The 20,699-nt window shown below is 37.6% G+C and overlaps 3 protein-coding genes across 9 annotated transcripts in view; 1 reads left to right on the top strand and 2 right to left on the bottom strand.

The window, feature by feature from the left end:
• Positions 1-20: 20 nt before the first annotated feature.
• On the bottom strand, positions 21-1,976 carry eIF3h (eukaryotic translation initiation factor 3 subunit h). The gene is made up of 2 exons (XM_043434204.1): positions 1,588-1,976; positions 21-862 (listed from the first exon to the last, which is right to left on the bottom strand). Exons 1-2 carry the CDS (start codon positions 1,851-1,853, stop codon positions 115-117), a joined length of 1,014 nt encoding a protein of 337 aa, XP_043290139.1. The 5' UTR covers positions 1,854-1,976; the 3' UTR covers positions 21-114.
• Positions 859-8,006, top strand: Lztr1 (Leucine zipper like transcription regulator 1). Of its 2 annotated transcripts, none has more exons than XM_043434191.1 (7): positions 859-1,272; positions 2,748-2,855; positions 2,954-3,262; positions 3,586-3,867; positions 4,034-5,210; positions 5,388-5,672; positions 6,021-8,006. In XM_043434191.1, the coding sequence occupies exons 2-7, from the start codon at positions 2,758-2,760 to the stop codon at positions 6,138-6,140; spliced, it is 2,271 nt and encodes a 756-aa protein (XP_043290126.1). In that variant the 5' UTR covers positions 859-1,272; positions 2,748-2,757; the 3' UTR covers positions 6,141-8,006. The 2 variants fall into 2 exon arrangements, with proteins under 2 accessions (XP_043290126.1, XP_043290125.1); XM_043434190.1 differs by lacking the exon at positions 859-1,272 and adding an exon at positions 2,116-2,266.
• The window catches only part of LOC122419533 (pleckstrin homology domain-containing family G member 5), a 155,252-nt gene continuing 142,551 nt past the window's right edge, over positions 7,999-20,699 (bottom strand). For all 6 annotated transcript variants that reach the window (XM_043434176.1, XM_043434177.1, XM_043434173.1 and 3 more), the window contains 13 exons: positions 16,037-16,113; positions 15,664-15,940; positions 14,611-14,756; positions 13,955-14,266; positions 13,670-13,819; positions 12,116-12,376; positions 11,269-11,520; positions 10,909-11,123; positions 10,081-10,254; positions 9,755-9,960; positions 9,398-9,632; positions 9,022-9,296; positions 7,999-8,906 (listed from right to left, as the gene is read on the bottom strand). In XM_043434176.1, coding sequence (XP_043290111.1) covers positions 9,278-9,296; positions 9,398-9,632; positions 9,755-9,960; positions 10,081-10,254; positions 10,909-11,123; positions 11,269-11,520; positions 12,116-12,376; positions 13,670-13,819; positions 13,955-14,266; positions 14,611-14,756; positions 15,664-15,940; positions 16,037-16,113 — 2,324 coding nt within the window. In that variant the 3' untranslated portion in view covers positions 7,999-8,906; positions 9,022-9,277. The remainder of the gene's footprint in view (positions 8,907-9,021; positions 9,297-9,397; positions 9,633-9,754; positions 9,961-10,080; positions 10,255-10,908; positions 11,124-11,268; positions 11,521-12,115; positions 12,377-13,669; positions 13,820-13,954; positions 14,267-14,610; positions 14,757-15,663; positions 15,941-16,036; positions 16,114-20,699) is intronic.

Genomic DNA, 20,699 nt, shown 5'->3' with positions numbered 1-20,699 from the left:
AAAAATTTAATAAAGATAAGTATTGTTCCGTATCTTATTTATTCGTTCTGTATTTGTTTCACCATTGTTTCACAATTACACTGTGTAGAAAAATCGATGAATTCAAGTTTTTATTCAGTTAGTAGACTTGGTTTCCTTGGCACTCTGGAGACTTTGCGTGATGTACAATTTGGCTAAGCTCTGAGCACAGAATTGTGATATATGTTGGCTGTAAGTGTTTATTTGTCCAGCAACGATCATTGGGTTAAGCCTGGGTGGTACAGGAAGAGGACGCATAAGTTTATTGATGTCATCATCGGGTAAAGGTGGTTCATCTTTTGCTGCCCTAGCGGCATTCTCCTGGGCTCGTTTCTGCAAAAGTCTGTTTTTGTCTTGTTGTTGACGAACAACGAGATGTTGATAACGATTGAACTTGATGGCTTCTTGATTCAATTCGTCCACACGATCCATCAAGCATCTCAGTTGATTCTCGAGTACACTTGCAGTTCCCAAGTCAAGATATTTCGTGCCTTCTTCCTCAGGAATCATGTCACCCAATTCGGACATCATGATGTTCGTCAAATTGCTGTTTCTTATAACAATCGGAATCTCAACAAAAAGACTTTCATATCCGATCTTGAGATTTCTCAATACCTCTGGAGTATATTCTCCCTCCTTGTACATTTGAATCGCCTGAGGGGTTAAACGGTACGCCTTCAGTGTTAAAAATCCTCTTGCCGATTTGGCAGTGTCATAAATCACTACAACAGACTCTTCTATTGATGTCTGGTAGTGATACTGCGATTCAAGAAGAGAGAAACTCAGGAAATTTCCCACATCTGCACTTTGGTACCATCCTACATGGAAATGGTCGACGTTGACTCTGAAATTTACAAAAAAATATTATGAGTAAAATTTAGTAATCAATGTACCATATTAATATTTGGAGTATCAATGAGCAAGAAATTTTGTTATATATCACTACTGAAACTTTTAATTCCATGAAAAAGTACTCAAAAACATTGTGCCAATTCACTAGAGCTTGCAAAAAAGAGGACCCAATAATTATTGTTTTTATTTCAATAGAAAATGTATTCAGTTAGAAAGTAAATATTAATTGGTTAAATAATAAAATAGATGGAAAAATATATCTGAGAATACTATTTTTTATTAATAAAAAATAGTATCATATATTAAAAAACATAAGGTTGATAAGAAATAATTCACTGGATTTTTTGAGTCAGGATTAGGATCTAAGCGTCATTGGCAGACCTATACATTAGGATTAAAAAGGTATTATTATCCTTCACTGCCATATTAGTTTGTAGAACAGAGTAATGCTTTTCAAGTTCTTAGTAGAATGAAGATTGTGATATTTATAAAAATTATTTTTTGTAAAAAAGCATGTTAACGAGATAATAGAATAAATTACAAGAATAAATATCAATGGATCGAGTTTAAATTTGAAACTATGTTGTATTTGTAAAGACCCGTTGGAAGGATGAAGTGAAGTATTTAGCGAGAAGTAGAAAAAAATTTCTAACATAATTGTTATAAATTGGAAGTAAATGATGAACAAATGGGAAATAAAATTAAGTGGATATTTACCTGCGAAGACGGCGCATAACAGCCAACTGATATTCCTCTTCTTCCATCAATTCATCATTTTTAGGGAAAGGAAAACAGTTGGTGATCTCAAGTCGACTCTGAACAACGAGACCCAGAAGTGCGCCCTGTGCAACCTCCATGTTACTCGTAGATTCTTCATGGCAATGTTTCACTATTTTCATTGCCGCCAAACCGTCACATTGTACGTAATCGATGCGCGACTCCAGATCTGGAATTCTCCGCATTTGTCCTCTTGACGAAGCCATACTGTTTTTTTCAAGATTAACGTTGTTTAATACAAAATTTATTTCAGCACCGGAAATGTTAGATTGTACGCTGTCAAAGAGGTTATGAAAGGGCGACCACCTTTTCTTGATGTTCGGTCGGTGCTGCCACGTTTAGAAATAAAATGAACCTCCCCATTTTTCACTGCGTCGACTGCGTCATACTCCGTCACAATTGGTTACTTACGTGCGAGTATATGACTGTGTTTTGTTCGTTCCGACGGTTACTTTCCCTACTACCTGAAGTTCACGTTCAGTGCAATGATACCCTACTATTCTAGTAGTGACATTGTGACACAGTAGCCCGGCCGTTCTGTCCAGGGATATGTTCTGTCAATGCAATTATACAACATTAGTTTTGTTGTTAAATCTTTTGTTTTAAAGTGATATTGCAGGTAACAGAAAATCTTTGTAAAAAACTTCAATTTTCTCACATATCTTCGTCATTACAAAGAATCGTTGACAGTTTTCAATCAGTGTGTATCCTTCGGGGCAATTTCGTTTTTTAAACAATCCTTACGCCTACAAACAAACAAAAGGATTCTAAACAAACGAACAAACACGCAAACGAATCGTAAAAGCGAACAAAAGGACAAAGAGTAAAAAAATTGCTACAAAGATACACCCCAACTCAGTTTTAAGCAGCTGTCAAAATTTTATCTTGAATTGGAGACCATTTCGTTACATGTAAACATTCATTGTTTTGAGGTGTTGACTAAACTGTTTTCCATTCCCTAACATTTATGAATAATATATAAATAAAAATAATATAGAAAAAAGTTCATTATTATTCTCATTTATTTTCATTGTTATTTGTTCATTAATTATCCCCAGTAGTTTAAAACTGATTGATTTTATTTGATTGATGATTTACAGAATTGTGAGTATGACGACTGCAGAATGTCTTACCTTGGATTTTGGTCCGTTTGAAACTGTTCATCAATGGCAACGAATGCCAGAATGTGACGAATTTGTAGGAGCAAGGTATACAATTTGTTTTATTGTTCTAACATTAGTTCTACAATCTTGAACTAAATACAAATGGTTTACTGACAGGCTGAAAATGTTTGTGAACTTTTCAGACGCAGTAAACATACCGTCGTCGCTTATAAAGATTCAATTTACGTTTTTGGCGGAGACAATGGTATAACGATGCTAAATGACCTCTTGCGTTTCGATGCCAAGGAAAAATCCTGGGGAACAGCTATTGCAACTGGAGCACTTCCGGCTCCCAGATATCATCATTCTGCTGTTGTTCACGACTCTTCTATGTTTGTTTTTGGAGGCTACACCGGTGACATTCATTCCAACTCTAATCTCACCAATAAAAATGATCTCTTTGAATATAAGTTCCAGACTGGACAGTGGATAGAATGGAAATTCAATGGAAAGTTAGTACTCAATTATATATCGATACTTATTTTTCAATGTGTGTTCTCTTAAAATATCATTTCCCAAGAGGATTTGAAAAATATTTGATGATTGCGAAATACTTGAGAGTTTTGGATTCTATCGAATTACGTGTGAAAATAATTATTATGAATTTCACAAATAAAAATAAATTTCCTTTTGAGTTGTTTCCGCTTGGCTTAGTAACTACTTTTAACTGACTGCCACCATTTTGGTGCAATGTAAAAATTGATGAATAATGTACATGATAAAAAATAATGAAAAACGGAGTGTGAAATAGAAGACGTTATGATTAATTTCTCAGAACTCCTGTCGCTCGATCGGCTCATGGTGCAGCTGTTTACGATAACAAATTGTGGATATTCGCTGGATACGATGGCAATGGTCGTTTAAACGACATGTGGACGATTTCGTTGTCGCCAGGAGAGCCAAGGGTTTGGGAAGAGGTTGTGCAGTCAGGAGATTCTCCGCCAACTTGTTGCAATTTCCCTGTTGCTGTGGCGCGCGAGTCGATGTTCGTGTTCAGTGGTCACAGCGGGGCCAATATCACGAACAGCCTCTTTCAATTCTACTTCCGAGAAAAACGGTATCAATTGTTCAATCGTTGGCACACACCCATGGATCCAAATTTTTAAATAGAAATTTGTTTCATCTGTATTTTTGAAAGGTCGAACAGCCGTAAGCCAGATAAAATGGTTTTTCTAAAATTATTTTCCACCTTAGCTTTAACGTTTTGCTTGACTCGTTTACAGATGGACTCGGATTTCAACGGAGCACATATTGAGAGCTGCACCCCCACCTCCAGCGCGTAGGTACGGTCACACGATGGTGAGTTTCGACCGTCATCTGTACGTATTTGGCGGTGCTGCGGACTCGACGTTACCGAGTGATCTGCACTGCTTCGACTTGGACACTCAGACGTGGAACATCGTTTTACCATCGCCGACGAGTAAAATACCATCCGGTCGTTTGTTTCACGCAGCGGCAGTGATCGGCGAAGCAATGTTCATATTTGGTGGTACGGTTGACAACAACGTACGCTCAGGAGAAACGTATCGTTTTCAATTTTCATCCTATCCAAAATGCACGTTGCACGATGATTTTGGTCAACTTTTGAATTCTCGATTGTTTTGCGACGTTGAGTTCGTCGTTGGGGATCCTGAGAACGAAACGAAAATACCAGCTCACATAGCCATGGTAGCGGCAAGATCCGAATTTCTGAGCGCTCGTATAAAACAGTCGAGGGAACGACGGAACAAACATTTAGAAGAGGTTTACGGCACCGTCGAAGTGCCAATAAAAGACATGCCCCTCCTCGAAGTTAGACTCGAAGATACTGCTCCCGAAGCCTTTGAAATGGTACTGAACTACATATACACCGATCGAATCGATCCAACCAAAAGGAATAATGACCTGGAGCCCGGAAATCGTATAGTTTTACTTATGATGGACGTTTACCGCTTAGCCGTTCAATTTCACATGGTTTGCCTGGAACAATTGTGCGTTCATTATCTCGAAGCAACTATAACACACGCGAACGTGCTCGAGGCATTGCACTACGCGGCCCACCTTAAACTCTACTTCATCAAAGAAATTTGTCTCGGCTTCGTTGTCAAGGAAAGCAATTACAATCAGATCGTGATGAGCCAAGATTTCGAGACTCTCGAACAGCCGCTAATGGTCGAGGTTATCCGTCGACGACAAATACCGCAAACACGAAGTTCCACCAAACAATTCGAGTCGGGAACTGGTACCACTTTGGAACAGGATATGGAAGCATTTTTGAAGAGCGTTGGTCGAGAATTTTGCGATATTACGCTTATGCTTGATGGTGTACCAATTCCTGCTCACAAGGCCGTCTTGGCCGCTCGATGTGGTTACTTTGAAGCCATGTTTCGGTCTTTTATGCCCGAAAATAATACAGTCAACGTAAGATTTTTTATCACCCCATTGAAAACAAGTAGAGCAATAAATTTTACTGAAGATTCCATTCAACGACGCAAAATAAGTAAAGAAATGCTCTTGCCGCGTATGCACTGAAAAAATAATTCTCAAAAAGAGTGGAATGAAATTTTAGTATAAGTTATAAATTTGGTTGTTTTACAGATTCAAATTGGCGAGATGATACCTTCTCCGGAATCGTTCGCCTCCCTTCTCAGGTATATTTATTACGCGGATGTAGCCATGCCACCGGAGGACTCTTTGTATCTCTTCACTGCTCCCATTTTTTATGGTTTTACGAATAACCGCCTTCAAGCATTTTGCAAGCAGAATCTAGAAATGAATGTAACTTTTGAAAATGTTATACAAATATTGGAAGCTGCTGATAGGATGCAGGCCACTGACATGAAAAAGTACGCCTTGAATCTCATCATCCATCATTTTAGTAAGGTATGTTGTTACCAGCACACGTCAATTGCTTCATCTTCGCTTGTTTTTCGATAGGATAAATAGAACTTGTGCAATTCAGGATTCGAAATCAAGAGTCGGTTGCAAAGGAATTTTTCATCGAATTTCAAATGAGCATGTGCCTCGATTTCGGAATCTTGTTATTTCACTGAAAAAGGTTTTTCTCGGCTCAATCAAGTCTCACAGAGGCGAGAAAAAGTTTAAAGAATCTTCTGGGTTGTTGGTCATTCCATTGAGTTATTAATTCACTTATAATATTTTCTGTTCAATTATTCATTTGTACGATTGGCTATTTAATGATAAATGATTTTTTTTTTCGACGAATAATAGGTCGCCCGATTACCGAGATTGAAACAGCTGAGCAGAGATCTTTTGTTGGATATACTGGAAGCTTTGGCTGACGAACAAAGCGAAGTCCGCACTTGTCAGGATATGACAAGCGATTGCTGACGTTATGTCTCGAGTCGTCGCCGTTCCAGGCTACGAAGTCCAGGTGCGCGTTGTCTGCCGACGCTCGGAAGCGGTCTAAGAGTCAGTACGACCGTGCAACGACTCGATTGCGCTGGATCGAGTAAACCCTCGGCGTCGTTGCTCATACCCGACGGAATAATGGGACTTAGCGATCTTCCAAGTTCACTCTATTCCTTGAAGCAATAGATTCAGCCGTTATCTCTAAAGTTGGCGTGAAAACACAGGATGGAATTCGATCTTAAACACACGAACGAATGAAAACCTCAATGAGTCACGAAATTTATGGCAAAAATCACTTTGACACAGTGGAATTATAGCCTACGTCCTTGGAAAGACAACCAGTTCCCTATAAGGTTGCCCAGGACGGTTACGAGGAAAGTACAACGGTGAATATCTCGATCGTGATAGATAAGGCAGGATAGTTGAGAGGTCGGTAAAGAAGATCCCCGTCCTGAGGTGGATGTGAAAATCTAAACGTCTTTTCACATTTCGCCTTTGATACGGTCTCACAGACTCATAAGTAGGGCTGAGTGACCGCACCGTGCCCTAGATACCCAACACTGAGGATTTATGGACAGATTTTTCTCAGCAGATCTGGAATCAATTGTGCCGATTTTGGACGCAAATGAAAAAGTGTCCACGAATTAGCTTAAAATTGGCTTTGCAGGTTATGTAATGTCTCCTCGGCTCCACGTTTTGTTGAAGGGGCAAAAAAATTTACCCTCACCACTGAGAATCGATTTATTAGGAGAAAGTATAGACTCGACGAGCCTTGGGCTAGAGTATGGTACTTGTCCCAGGAGCCTGTCGACTGTCTCTTCAAATTTGTGGTTACATCTTATTGAAATATAATAGACTTATGAAGTTATTGCAAATAAATACAAACGAATAAAATAGCCTAACGTAAAGTTTAGATTTGCAGAAATAATGACGTTCCCCAGACCTCCTGATATGCACTTGTATCGTTGTATTCTCAAAATTAAACGGTTACATGCTAAACTTTTATTTCTAAAAAATTGTAATTGGATTCTCTGTAATAGAGAATTATGAAAGTGGTTTGCCCAAAAGTTTCAAAGTGATTGTAAAACTATGATTTTTCAAAATTACTCACTTTCAAGAAGTCTATTAAAACTTCAAAATTTTGCGAAAATATCCTAATTCCATGTTGCCTCGTTCAAAATTTGGCGAGTGATTCAAAAGCACTGCCTCGAATGTGTTTTGAATTTATAGAAACTTATGGCCTTTGGCAAGTCCTACTGTATGCAAATTGTAGCGCTGTGTCAATGATTTTTACACAACTTAAAATTTTATCGAAAATATCTTTGAAAAAAGATTTTTTAAGAGATTAACGAGCGGCAAAAAATGTGATAATTGATTCGGCCAAATTTTCATATACTGAGCAAATTTTATTCAATTTTTGTTGAATTTTAGATTTGGTACAATGATGAAATCAAGAATTCTGTGCTGTCTATTCGTTTTTCTAGTTAAAGTAACAGTTTTTATGTGTCTAATCATTTTTCTGCATAGAGGCAGATCATTGATCGGCATACTTGGTCCTTTCGTGACGATTCCTTAAAATTTCGCACGTCTACAAAAATATTTTGAATATGGAGAAGAATTTTCATACGTTCTTATCAAATCGATTGTTTTTTTTTCTATAAATTATAAAAACGTTAATAAAAAGAATTGTTGAAATCTTGATTTTTATTGTCGTCCAATACAATTGGAATGAGATTTTGACCTTTTGATACCATTGTCGAGCGATAAGCTGAGCTCCATCAGGCAAGTGATGAGGAAGGCTGTAATGGAAGATGGGAATAAAAAAACCGATGACGAATTAATAAATTACGCATTATATTTTTGTCTGATCGTGTACGTAGTCGTACAATCTTAGGCCTTATTTGTTTCGTGTTGCATTTTTTTTTGTTTTCTTTTTGTTTCGTAACAATAATTTAACATAGCTTGATGCAAGCGGCACGAGCGAAGGAATGAGAATATATGCTGGAAAAAATAAAAGGAATGTAGAGCTCTTGAACGTAATAAAAAGAAAAATAAAGAAAATAACTATAGTTTAACGTTAGATCTACTATGAAGATATAGTAGTTGTTGCTAGTTTGATATTCGCGATTTTCACTCGCGAAGCAACAGAGCGGAATAGTTTTCCCTTCGTACAATGTTTTATTTGTACTTAAAAAGTATTTTTAAGTATTTTTATATTTATAATATATTATATTCTCTTGCGCTTTTCGGACATAAGAGCGTGAGGCCGTAGACATAATCGAGGCCAAATTGCGTAAATTTTGATTAATAATTATCTACAAAATGGTCCTTACTTATTTTCTACTAAAAGATCACACGCTTTCTTTGTCCTTCGTTCTATTTTTGCTTCTTCAACCCCGAAGATTTTGCTTTTCGTTTTTCTCTTTTACTATAATTACATTCAAAGACTAATACGTTCTCTCTATTAATCTCACGTCGTTTCCCTAACATTTATTCAAATATTATCCTACGTAGGCCCGTTTGTTCGCTTAATTATCTAAATAACTCTTCGAGTCGCTCGTTACTTAATTATTCTCTCAACGAGACGACTTCGCCCAGACTTCCAAATACAGGAAAGAAAAACGATAAAGTAGAGATAGAGAGAAAAGTTTGAATGAAATGACGACGCGTTTACGCTAAGGAAGTATTAAATCGTATATAGTCGTGATGTTAAAAACGTCCACGTTGACTCGAAATGGCCCCTATCTGCAAAAAAAAAAAACAAACAAAAAAATTTTATTCAGAGTCAATGAAATTAAATAGAAAATGACATCGTCGAAAATTCAATAATTTTGAATAAAAAGCTTTCTTTTTTCCTTACCGATTGTTGATGTGCTCGAATATATTTTTTCGTTTCGTAGGCTTACAAGTGTACAAGACAATTTTCGACAATGTTAGAAAATTCATTTTGCCATTCCTCGATACGAATGCAAACGCCTCGTATTTGTGCGGCCACCACACTTCTCCGCACAGGCGTTTGCCGATGTGAAAGTCCTCGAGGATCAACGGCAAAGGACGAAGCCCGCGTCCTTTACGAATCGCGTCTGACATCCTCTCAAAGGATTCACCGTAACGTTTCATCGGTTTTCCTCGTGTCTGTCAATATGAAAAGAGAATTATGCATGCGTTACGAACCTTCAAACGATTTTTCATCGGGATGTCTCGTTCGATATATTTTTAAAAATATGCTTTATCACCTCTTCTCTTCCTTAGCGATAATTCCAGTCGGCGAAGGTCTTTGACTGGGTTCCAATCTCCGGCGTCGTTCTTCGATGGCATCGGCATCCAAACTCAAAGTTGCCTGGATAGCTGTTTGGGTCACCGAGGCATTGACATGTCTCGTTTTTATGAGCGGTGGATTGCGCGATTGAGGTATTGCGAACGCACGTCTGAGAGCCCCTCTTGGCGGCGATGGCGGCGGATAAGAGATGCCTGCAATTATCATTTGTTTAGAATCATTTGCCAGTCGAAATAAAACGAGGTGGACGTTGAACATTCTTTCTTTCGACAACTTAATTCCTTCATCCGGTTTTCTTTCCCATTATAAACGATACCTCTGTGTCCAGGTGATAATAACGTGTCTTTGCTTTTAGTGATTTGGGGTACGATCAGAAGTGAATTCGGTGGCGTCGGCGAGACGGTCGACGTTTGCGGCGAAGTAGCCAGCGTGAGATTTGGTAACGATTGACCCAGGCTCGAATACGCTGGTACTTGGACGCTGAGGGTGTTAGGCGTTGGCGATTTACTCAACAACGAACGTCTGCAAACAACGTGAATAATTATTGTTGCAAATCGCACGGATACAAAAATCTGACGGATTTTAATGCTTCTAGATGAAATTTCGTGTTTCGTAGAGCCGTGCGAATGGTTTTTCTTGTACCTGATTTGCAGAGGTCTATGATTGTGACCGGCACCAACTTCACCGCCTTCTTCCGACGAGACGCTCGAGGCACGTGGCGGTTCGCTCGTTTCAACGCTGACGTTTCTACTGGCATTGTAGCTCGGTACGAAGTTGCTGCTGCCAGGTGAAACGCCCTCCATTTCCATGCTCCCACTGCAATAGAAGCGAAAGCAAACCCAGGGCTTTTAATTTTTTATTCATTGTGAATCCCGTACCATCTGATTTACTATGAATTCGATTGATTTGATTTATTTAAAAGGAGATTTATAGAAATAAAAAAAACACGAAGCGAACACTCGCAACGATCGAATCAACGAATCGAATTTCGTTAGCTGCGGTTTTTTGACAGAAAATAAAACAACATCGGATTTATCAAGGGATGATTTTCAATAGAACCAGGATTCATTTACGTTTAAGAATTCAACTCATTAATAACTATTGAAAGAATGTCCAATTCGAAGAATTTTCGAGAAATCGAGTCGGGTAAAACGATATCGACAAAATGTCAAATATGGTTTGAATTCCAAGCTGTCATTTTGACAGGACGAATGAACGTTGTTTTTCCGAATGAATTTAGCCCCGCAATGGTCGTGTTTCGAGAACCAATCGGAATCGCGGAAAAGCGATGGCATTGAACAGCTAATTCACGCGTCACAACCTTACTTTATAAAAAGGGATTTCTCAAGCTCCGTACAATCACCGAAATGATTGGAAATGTGAATAATTTGCGATAAAATATCGCAATCTCGAATCATGAAAATCTAATATTTGTCTCTATTTCCGGGAACAAAAAATACAAATGTTTACCTGTGACTATGAGCGAGACTGCTGACTCGCGAAGCTCTGCTACTGCCGCGCGGAGTTCTCGGCAAAACGTCGCACTCTTCCATCTCGTAATCGCCGTCCCCGAGGTAAGTGCTCGCTTGTCTGCTGACCGCTGCGATTGGCGGAATACCACCGACAGGAGGCAGTTTCATAATAGCGAATTGCTGTTGAGCCTTTCTCAGTGATTCCATCCACGACTTTAAATGAAGACAAGAAAAATTGTACATTGCAGACAGTAATTCAAACAGTAATTTCAGACGGTGAAGACAGTGGCTTGCACATCGATCAATGAACGTGCGGAATCATCGTGAGAAAATATTGTAACGTCAGTACGGCAATCACCTTTGCAAGTTTTGGTTCGCTAGCGCTGAGTACGAATGCACCGGAAGCGGCACCGTATTCATTGAGATAAACCAAACCGACGCTCGTAGGTTCTTTGAGCTCGTGAATACGTATCCGATCGACGACGTAAGGTTGGCGAATGACTTTTAAGCCACCGAGACCAGTTCCTGAGCTGCTACTCCCCGATGCTTTTTTCGTTGATGTTTTGCACAACAGTAACATGTCGGTCAAGAGGAGAACGTGTACTTCGCTCTGTTAAGGAATGGATATTGATGAAAAATTTGAAAATCACTGAAGATCAATGAAAAATCGTAACCCTTGCAATCGTGTTTGACGATCAAGCTGTTTAGTCGTTAATTGCTTGAATTTTTATAAAAGGCACGATTTCGTGATGCACGTTCCGCAATTGTTGATGACGAATTGCATAGAGTGTGGTTAAGGAGGGTGGCTACATTCGTCAAAATGATAAGAAATTTATCAAATTTGGTGATAATGTTCTTCAACATCAAGTGCGAAGACACAATTTCTTTCAAAATTCTCTTCCGCTTAGTTATCGAGTAATTACGCATTAACGCAGATTTCTTATGCCCGGAATGTATACCTATGTATATAGAAAAGCTATGCTTATAGACGTGAACTTTAGTGATCAATTACTCGATAACTGTACAGAAGAAAAATCTTAAAAAATTTGTATTGTCAAATTTGGCACTAAAGAATATGTTCACCAAATTTTATTAAATTCTTATCATTTTGAAATTTTTAATGTATTTAACATGGTTTAGCATGGCAACATTGTATCGTCGCTAGCCACCCTCCTTAAAAGCTTGAATCATTTGGAAATTCGTACTTTGCTGGTTGCTGCGTCACGTAGTTTGAGATCACCTTCGCGAATAAGAGTCCTCAGTGTATCTTTTGGACAACCCGGCATCGGTGCAGTCGTTATGTCCAGACTGCTGTGGATCTTGACCAATTTTTCGAGTTCTTCGTCTCTCGACTCCACAACATCGTAGCTCTCGATTCGGAGTGCTGCACTCGCGAGCCTAGCTGTTTCCTCGGTTCTTCTGAGCGCAGCGTTTACCGATGCGACGAAGCTGTCGACGCATTTTATCTGCAATTTTTACCGTTTATAAGATTAGTTGTGCAGTTTAAGGATGTATAAGCACTAGGCTTTTTTTGTATATTATAGCCCAAGCTTGAAACTTAATTTCTGTGAAATTTAAAGGTCTCTTAACGACTGTTTAAGGAAGTTGAGGCTGTACAGTCATTTTTTTTACCCAAAAGTTATGACCTGTACCTTTCAAAAGTTAGGCCAGTTTACAGTTTGGCAATGTTGCATACACTTTAAAGAAAAGTTGGGGGAAAAAAGACGAAAAACTGGTGAAAGCTCAGTCGAAAACACGAACAGTGACGATCCTAGCCTCAAAAAACTGCACGGAAAACAGATTATTATTAATATAATCTCAGCAAATCTCCTAATAAATCTGAAAAAAATTGACATTATTCGGCAAGCCTTGCTCATGTTGCCCAAAAAATTTCATATTTTTAGCATCATTTTTAACGGAGATATCACTGAATGTGTCTTGACTTCCATAAGATTACATGTTATTTGGCCCAAATTGTTGTTGATTTTTCTCAGCAACGACGCTCCTAAACTGTCTGAAAATTTAACTGATTTGTTTTTACACTTCACTTTATAAGATGCAATCGGTTTAAAAGCGGTGACATCATTTTCATTCTAATGCCTCAACTTCCTTAATCGAAATATTTTTAGTCCAAACAACACAATTTTACGTGTCATAGCCACAATGACTTGGAAGCCTGCATAACTCAAAATTTCATGTATTTTTATATCAGACGTTGGTCATAAAAAACGTCTATTATATGCATTGAACCCTGAGGATTTTATCGGTTCGTTAAAAAAAGGGGGTCAATGGACATCTGAATTAAAAATATAAAGTGAACGACGACAAATGCTCACGGAACCTCAGGATTTCGTAACCCCGTGAAGTTGATGTGGCAACGTCGCACAACTTATAAATATAAACATTTGTACAATGCTCTATGGAACTTTTTTGTCGTTATGGTAAGCTCTAAGCTCAGCTGTCAACTGACCACATAATGTGATGTTGTCAGACGTAAACTTTTCACCTGCACTATCGAGTCGTGTCATAAAATCCTTTTCGTAATGAAATGAACTTAAATATGATTTACTATGAAAAAATTATTACAAGATTTCTTAATAATATTGTGCTATATATGATTGCCCGTGGTAATTTTTTTGAAAAAATATGGCCAAAGACTGTCCATTGACTAGTACGAACCGTTTTTACATAAACTAAATATTCGATCGTCACAAATCGCTGTTTTCTGGGTTTCAGGAAACGAATTTCAACGAACTCACCATCATCGTCAATTCGACTCGCTGTTCTTCGTTTTCCGTGTTTTTGTGAACGGCTTTGAGCAGAAGCGAGTATTTCGTCAATCGCTGCATCGGTTTTACGAGTATGTCGAGAAGTCTCAAGCGATTGCAATCTTTCTGTGTTTCGCACCACTGAAATTATTTCCATTATCAAATAAACTAGACAAAAATTCAGAGCAAAGAACACGAGTCGCAAGACATTATTAGGCTCTCGGCGAATTATTAATTCCTGTTTTTTCATTCAATTTAAATTGACTCAACACTCACTACTAGATAGGCCGTAAATAATTCGTTGTCGTTGAGTCTCTCTCTGCAGTATTGTTGGCATTTGCTTTGCTCCGAGCAGTATCTCGTATACGGTGCGAAGGTTTGCTCGAACGTTTCAAAACCGTGGAGTAAATGACCAGGATCCAACGGATTCCCGCTCGATTTAGCGACATTTATCATGCCGAGTATATGCTCGCTCCAGAAAAAACGATTAGCTGCGTAAATGTCTGGTATATTGCTGAATAATCGCGTTCTGTCGACCTCGTTCAAAATGTTTGATGCTTGTAAACTGCACAAACACGCCATGAAGAGCTGTGCAGAGGGGAAAAAAAAAAAACAAATTAGTAGAGTCGATATTAGATTTATCGTCGAATTAATAAAATTCATTAAAAATGAAGAAACTCGTTGAGAGTACATTTATAATTGTCCATTCGTTTTTCCGATTCATTTAAGTTGACAGAATAAATAAACGAGTTTCGTCAAACATCATTTGAGTAGATTCATTATTGATTCAATAAAAAGCTTTGATATTTGAATAGTTTTCCAAGGCGTCGAAATTATTATTTTTCATTTTATTCATTTTTATTGGCTCGTTTGGTAAAAATGGATAAATCACAAAAAATTGATGGAATCGATGTTTTTCCAAAACCACTCACGTCCGTAACGACTTTCAATGTTCTTATATAAGCAGCTTCGGTCTGTGCCAATTCCCAGAGAGCCGTTTGCTGTTGCTGTTGTTTCTCTGTCAAACGATCCGAGTTTTCGACGATGTCGCGCCAGTCGTCTTCCAGGCCATACAGAGCTGTCAAGTGAAAGAAAATCGTTTTTCATAAAAAGAAACGAATAGACAGAAAGAGATGAATTTAAGAGCATTGAATCGTTACGGACCGTTTTTTTGGCGACAATAAAAAAATTCTTTTGAGAAGAAACCTTTTTTAGTTCTGCCTCAGAATTTTTAATCACAATAAGAGGCTTTTTTAAGCATTATTACGAACGGGAGTTCTAAAAAGTTTGATGGATTTTCAGAAACGAATAAAGAGAAACTGGAAAATCCAGAATAATTATTCGCAGGGAACGAGAGGGTTTTGTAACTCTCCCTTATCGTAGGTGAAATTTTGTTATTTTTTAGTCTGTCTTCGTAATGGATTTATGCTCAAATATATTAAGGTAGAACGAAGTTGGAAGAGCAGCGATATTACGAACAAGTTTTCCTCGCTCTTCTAGAAATTTTAATAATCAAACCATTCCACACACGAGCCACTGAATAAAATTTCATTTAACAAGTTTCAATTCATATTGTTATTCAGTTTATTGTAGTTGCACGGACAATTTACGAAGAGATAACTCGGTGCCTCGATGGCACGACGGTCTCTCGATCCGTTTCACTTCTCGTTCGTGTTCCAAGGTACTTTCCTCTTTCGTTTAGAGACACACGGGTCATGAAAATTTTTCTGTCTCAGCAAACGTTACCTTTTTTAGTATTTGAACTCGAGATGAAGAGTCAGGTGACTCGTCTCTTTTTCTTACGTAAAAATGACAATTTTGCTTTGATAAACTTTTTTGCGTTTTCAAAAAGGTGAGAACTTGTATGAGGACTTGGAAAAACCGAAGAATCATTCGAATTGACGAAAATTAGGGCGAAGTAATGATGAAAATAGAAATTTTGTAGATGATGAAAGAAACTGCGATTGGGAGTTTTGGAGAATTACCTTCTTCGTTGGTCGTGAAATCGTAAGGAAGTTGAATTTCGGGAAGACGAGGAACGCCGTGTTTGGTGTAACCGTTGAGCTGCTCGACGAGCAACTCCATTTTGGTACCTTTCGTGTTGGTAAAGAAACCGCTCCAGCGTTGTTTGCTTGCCTTGAGTCCTGCTGTGCCAGCAGAGGTTTTGCTACTCGCGAGTGCCGCAGCTGTCCCGATCTCCGAATCGACGCTCGAGTCTTCGGTCGAAACGCTGAAGAAGCGGCCGCTCCGACCACGATAACTCTGAGCAAAAAATTTCAATTCATTCCGTCGAAGGGAAACGAGTTTTGTTTTATTGTTTTTTGCGATGTTTTAATAATGAAAAAAATGAAAACTCACTCCGCTCGTTTTACGCAATGAAACATTTTGATTGCTCCTCTGACTCGCCGAACGTGATGCGAGCTTTTCGTCTTTAGCTGAAAATACAGAAAGTGAAAAAACCTCGAATTAGGATTCGTTCCCTTAACGAAACATTTTCAAACTCCATGAGATTTTTGCCTCCGTTTTAATTTTTAATCCTCAAGAGCCTTTTTTAAGGTAGATCATGCCCGGAGGATCGTATTTTACGGCTGTCAAAATTGGGTCGATTTTTACTTCCTAATTAAAGATATTATCACTCGAAATTAATGTCAGAGTTGTTAATTTGAAATTGTAAATACGTTTTTTCATCTTGTCTTTTGGCGAATGAAATTACAAGCCATTAATTAATCGGGGATCCATCACTGACCGAACCCAAAATTTCACTCGTCCCTGGCCGAAATATGTGATAGTTTTTTATGCAAAAAATCGCTTTAGAAAGCGCAAAGGGAACCCCCACAGGGAAGTGGATCAAGAAAAAAGTTTCATTCAATTTCGTTCAATCTTTAAGGTGATATATCTTTTACTAGTAAAACAATAGTCTCAAATTTTTTCCCAGACCTTCGTTATGTACTTCATTGTTACTGTGTACATTTTTCATAAACTTCGTAAGAAGCGTTCATTCGGTATGTGCGAATGATAAATGATTTTTTACGCGCCCAGTCTCTAAAACCCCAAAATTCCCCTAGGGGAAAAAAAATTGGGACAAGTACATTGACGGTCCTTTGTTTCTGAATGGAATAGAAAAAAATTAAAAACCAGGAATAAAATGTATATAAATAAAAAACCAAAACTAAAAAACAATCGTAAAAAATTCTATTGAGAAAAATAAAAATTTTGGTAAATATTTACTTTATTCACTTTTCCTAAAAAGCATGGAAAATTATTTTTCGAGCATTATTAACAATAAAAAATAATATCGCGATCAATTTTGTAGGGAGGGGGAAGGTACAAAAACCAAAAAAAAAATATTTTGAAAAAGTCCGAAAGAAACGTCAGTTTCTTCGCTATATTCAAAGATGCGTTCCGGCGTCACCCAACAACAATTGTTTGTTGCTACAAATACAATAGAATAATATGAACGATAGTAAAGTTTACGTAGTATCATTCAATGGAATGAAAAAAAAGTAAACAAAGGCATAATGTTCACGTGTCTGGCCACAAAGTACGAATGTCAACGATTTCAATTTGAACAGTATATACGGAATAATCATGTGTGACGGGTGTTCCTTGTCGCTTACAGAAGCAATCGTTAAATTTCAAACGGAATCTGAAAGTGTAACTTTTTTGGAAAATCACGGGGTGTTTGAACGGAAAGTGATGCTGCCGTGCTCGATAAAAATAACAGATTTTAGCGTTGCCAAAAACAGTTTACAAACTAAGGAATAAAAAAATCATATGTTGTTTTTTCCCCTTTTCCCTCCTTAAAATTAATCGCGATAATATTTTTTATTGAGAATAATGCTCGGATGTGTATGCGGAATCGTCGGATGGGTTTGAATATAGGGAAGAAACTGAAATTTCTTTCGGACTTTTTCAATATTTTTTTTTTTTTGGTTTTTGTACCTTCCCCCTCCCTAAAATTGATCGCGGTATTATTCGTTATTGATAATAATGCTGGAAAAAAATTTAAGACTATTTTGAGCAAAAGTGAATAAAGTAAATATTTACCAAAATTTTTTTCAACAATTCATAAATATTGAACAAATTGAAAAATTTACTATTCAAGTTACGTGCGGTATAAAAATGCGTGATATCAATTGGAGGCCAAGTTTTTATTGATAATTTGGAATATTTATCAAACAAATTGGAAACTTTAATTGAAAAATTGACGTTTTATTCATAGGAGCCACTAATCATTCGTAATAATTATTTTCGAGGAAAATTGAGTTCATGAAAAAAAGTGATTTTTTACGCACAGTCTCTATGATCCTGCGTATTTTTCTTCATATTTAAACTCGTTTATCTAAACAACCGATAAGAGGAACTCTTTAAAATTTGATACGCGTGTCCATTACCCATTTAAAGTCTGCGTAAATTTCAAGACTTTCTTAAGAAAATCGTTTCCTTAAATTCTTCTCGTATCATTCGTTTTTTACGCCGACATGAAAAATAAGGTATGTTAAGAGTGCAAAAACGTGCTACTATCGTATTATGGGGCCTTCACTCGTTCCTTCTCGTCAAAGAAACTTTTCCTTCGAACACTTATTCAAGGGTAACAATTCGGCAGCCTTACGCGGGTAGTTAATCCTCTCGCACCAGCGCAAAGTTATTTCAGCTCCACTTTATCGGCGCACGAAAAGTTCATGAAACTCGAGAGTTTACTATCGGCCATAGATCGTGTTCAAAGTTTCAAAGTTCTCCCCGAGTTGTCGAAGCTTCGGACGTTTTACATGCGTTTTGTTTTTCACGTGGTTAAAAGAAAAACATTTTTAATTGTGTATAGAAAATTTAATTATTTTGTTACTTTATTTACGTAGGAATTTCACCGTTTTTACGAATTATTTCAACTAGCGTTAACGTAGAAGAAAAATTCTTTTTTATCGAAGGAAATTAATGGAAAATTCATTCCGAAGATTCGGTTGGTCCCCGGCAATTTCTGGTGGCTCATTCAGAACTTCAAAATTTGACTTTTTTAAGGGGAATCCTTCGAAAAAATTCAATTTCTTGTTCTTTTTTTTGGACCTCGTGTAACTGTAAATAAACGAATAACTCTGAACACGCGATTACTATGGAAAACGAATGTTTACTAAATTTCGACGATGTTTTTCTTTTCTTAGATTCTCGTCCAAATGGAAACTTTCGGAGTTGCGATAGAATAAAATTTTCGGTCGGGAACACGTGTCATTTATTGCTCTCAGGAAAACTATTATGCTACAGAAATCGAAGTGTCTTCTTTCTTTCTTTCTTTTTATGATTGAAGCTGACTCCGGTCTACGCTCTGTAGCATGCTGACAATACGGCCATGTAAACTCTGTTGGTAAGACTCGTTATTTTGACACCAAAGTGTCACGATCGTATGAAACTTGAATGAAAATAATCGTGAATCCCTCGATAAATTCAACAGTTTTTATGATCAATAACTAAGCTTTATAGTGTTAGTAGGTTAGAAAATGAACTCGTATAATAAATCGTTACGATCGTTTCAGTTTTATGACACATTAATTTGGATTCGCGGTGTGCATGAAATCGATAAATGTATTCAAATGTGCATCCTCAAACGTTGAGTTATGTAATTACCAAAATAAAATTAAGAGTTTCTACAGTTCAAACTAAAAGCGTGGTGTAAAGTTGGATAAACGGGGATGTGGGTTTATCCACGTTTGTTTAAGGGGTCTGCGCTAATTAGACGGTCAAAAAAAAAAAGAGTATTTTCACGAATTTGTTTTGACTGGTATTAATTATAAATACGGATATAAAAAGTGTTAGGCCTTAAAAATACACAAAAAATTGTTTTTTACATTTATTTTACTCAGTTTTTGTACAGAAAAATGGAAGAAAACAGGTCCAAAAAATGGGTGTGCGCCGTTGATAAAATCTCTGAAATGGATGATCGGAGAAAAAAAATAAAAATGGTTTTAGATTCGGTAGGTAAAAGGCTGAAGAGCGTATCATGCGATTTTTGATTTTTTCAAAAATGACAAAATGCCGGCGACTTTTCTAAAAACTACGAAAAAAAACGTTTTTCTGTTTTCATCGTTTTTTGCAGAAAAAAACATACTTGCACTAAATTTTGGAAAGGATCGGTCGAATAGTTTCAGAGATTTTATCAACGAGCCGTCGAGAAACGTAATTTTGAGAAAAACGCGTCTAAACGAAGGCACACCGCACTGGGTACTTTTTTTTAAATATGTATACTTTTGAAAAATGCAATAAAAAAAATCGATTTTTTGAAAATTTTAATTAGAGCACATGCACGTTGAGCTGTATCCTTGGTATTTCCGGAAATTTTAATAAACACTGAGCTCCGCGTGATCTTCGTTCCGCTCACAAAAATTTTGACGCTTCGTACTTTAGCTTCGAAACGATATCAATGGACTGGCCTTGCCTTCAATCATCTCGGTATTCACGTGGAGTTGGAAAATTGACGAGAAAACAATGAATTTTTCATCTATTTCCGGAACGAATGACGTCCGCATCCAAAAGCCTCGATCACGCTGCAAAAGGTTTAATGAACGCGGCGCACATGGGGCGGCGATTCCCATGCCACGATTTTATGATTAATATTAATACGTTGCAGCATGTCGCACCGTAACACTAGATCATGTTTCGTAGCGTTGGAACGAGAGTGGTAGCGGCTGGGAATGGCTCGGAGAGCGGTACTGGAAAACCAAATGACCTAAATGTTCATTTTTATATCTTACTTTTTGATTTCGATTTATTAATTTCAAATTTTGCGCGTTTCTGCTCAAACAGTGTTGCCTAAATCGCTGAGAATTCTATGAAGAAACGTTTTCGTAAGATTCCGATTCGATTTACTTTTTCGTTTTACGGTCGACTCGAGACGGATAACGAACGATCGTTCTACTGCGATGCTCTGCTCCGCACAGAGGCCATGCGCGTTAGTTCCACTTTTCCAAGTGTCCAAAAGTCCAGAGATTGAAACTAGATTCGGGCCATTTGGAGGCGAAAGGGTGAGAAGGAA

This window comes from Venturia canescens, chromosome 1, assembly GCF_019457755.1.
Source record: "Venturia canescens isolate UGA chromosome 1, ASM1945775v1, whole genome shotgun sequence".
Taxonomy (NCBI): Eukaryota; Metazoa; Arthropoda; class Insecta; order Hymenoptera; family Ichneumonidae; genus Venturia; species Venturia canescens.
This window is presented reverse-complemented; position numbering and strand designations above follow the sequence as displayed.

What these genes read in the sequence shown, in the direction of transcription:
- eIF3h (XM_043434204.1), bottom strand. Translation starts at nt 1,853, where the DNA reads ATGGCTTCGTCAAGAGGACAAATGCGGAGAATTCCAGATCTGGAGTCG. An exon ending in GTTATGCGCCGTCTTCGCAG is followed by an intron (nt 863 to 1,587) that starts GTAAATATCCAC and finishes TGTAAATTTCAG; the next exon opens with AGTCAACGTCGACCATTTCC.
- Lztr1 (XM_043434191.1), top strand. Translation starts at nt 2,758, where the DNA reads ATGACGACTGCAGAATGTCTTACCTTGGATTTTGGTCCGTTTGAAACT. An exon ending in GAATGGAAATTCAATGGAAA is followed by an intron (nt 3,263 to 3,585) that starts GTTAGTACTCAA and finishes TTAATTTCTCAG; the next exon opens with AACTCCTGTCGCTCGATCGG. An exon ending in CCGAAAATAATACAGTCAAC is followed by an intron (nt 5,211 to 5,387) that starts GTAAGATTTTTT and finishes GTTGTTTTACAG; the next exon opens with ATTCAAATTGGCGAGATGAT.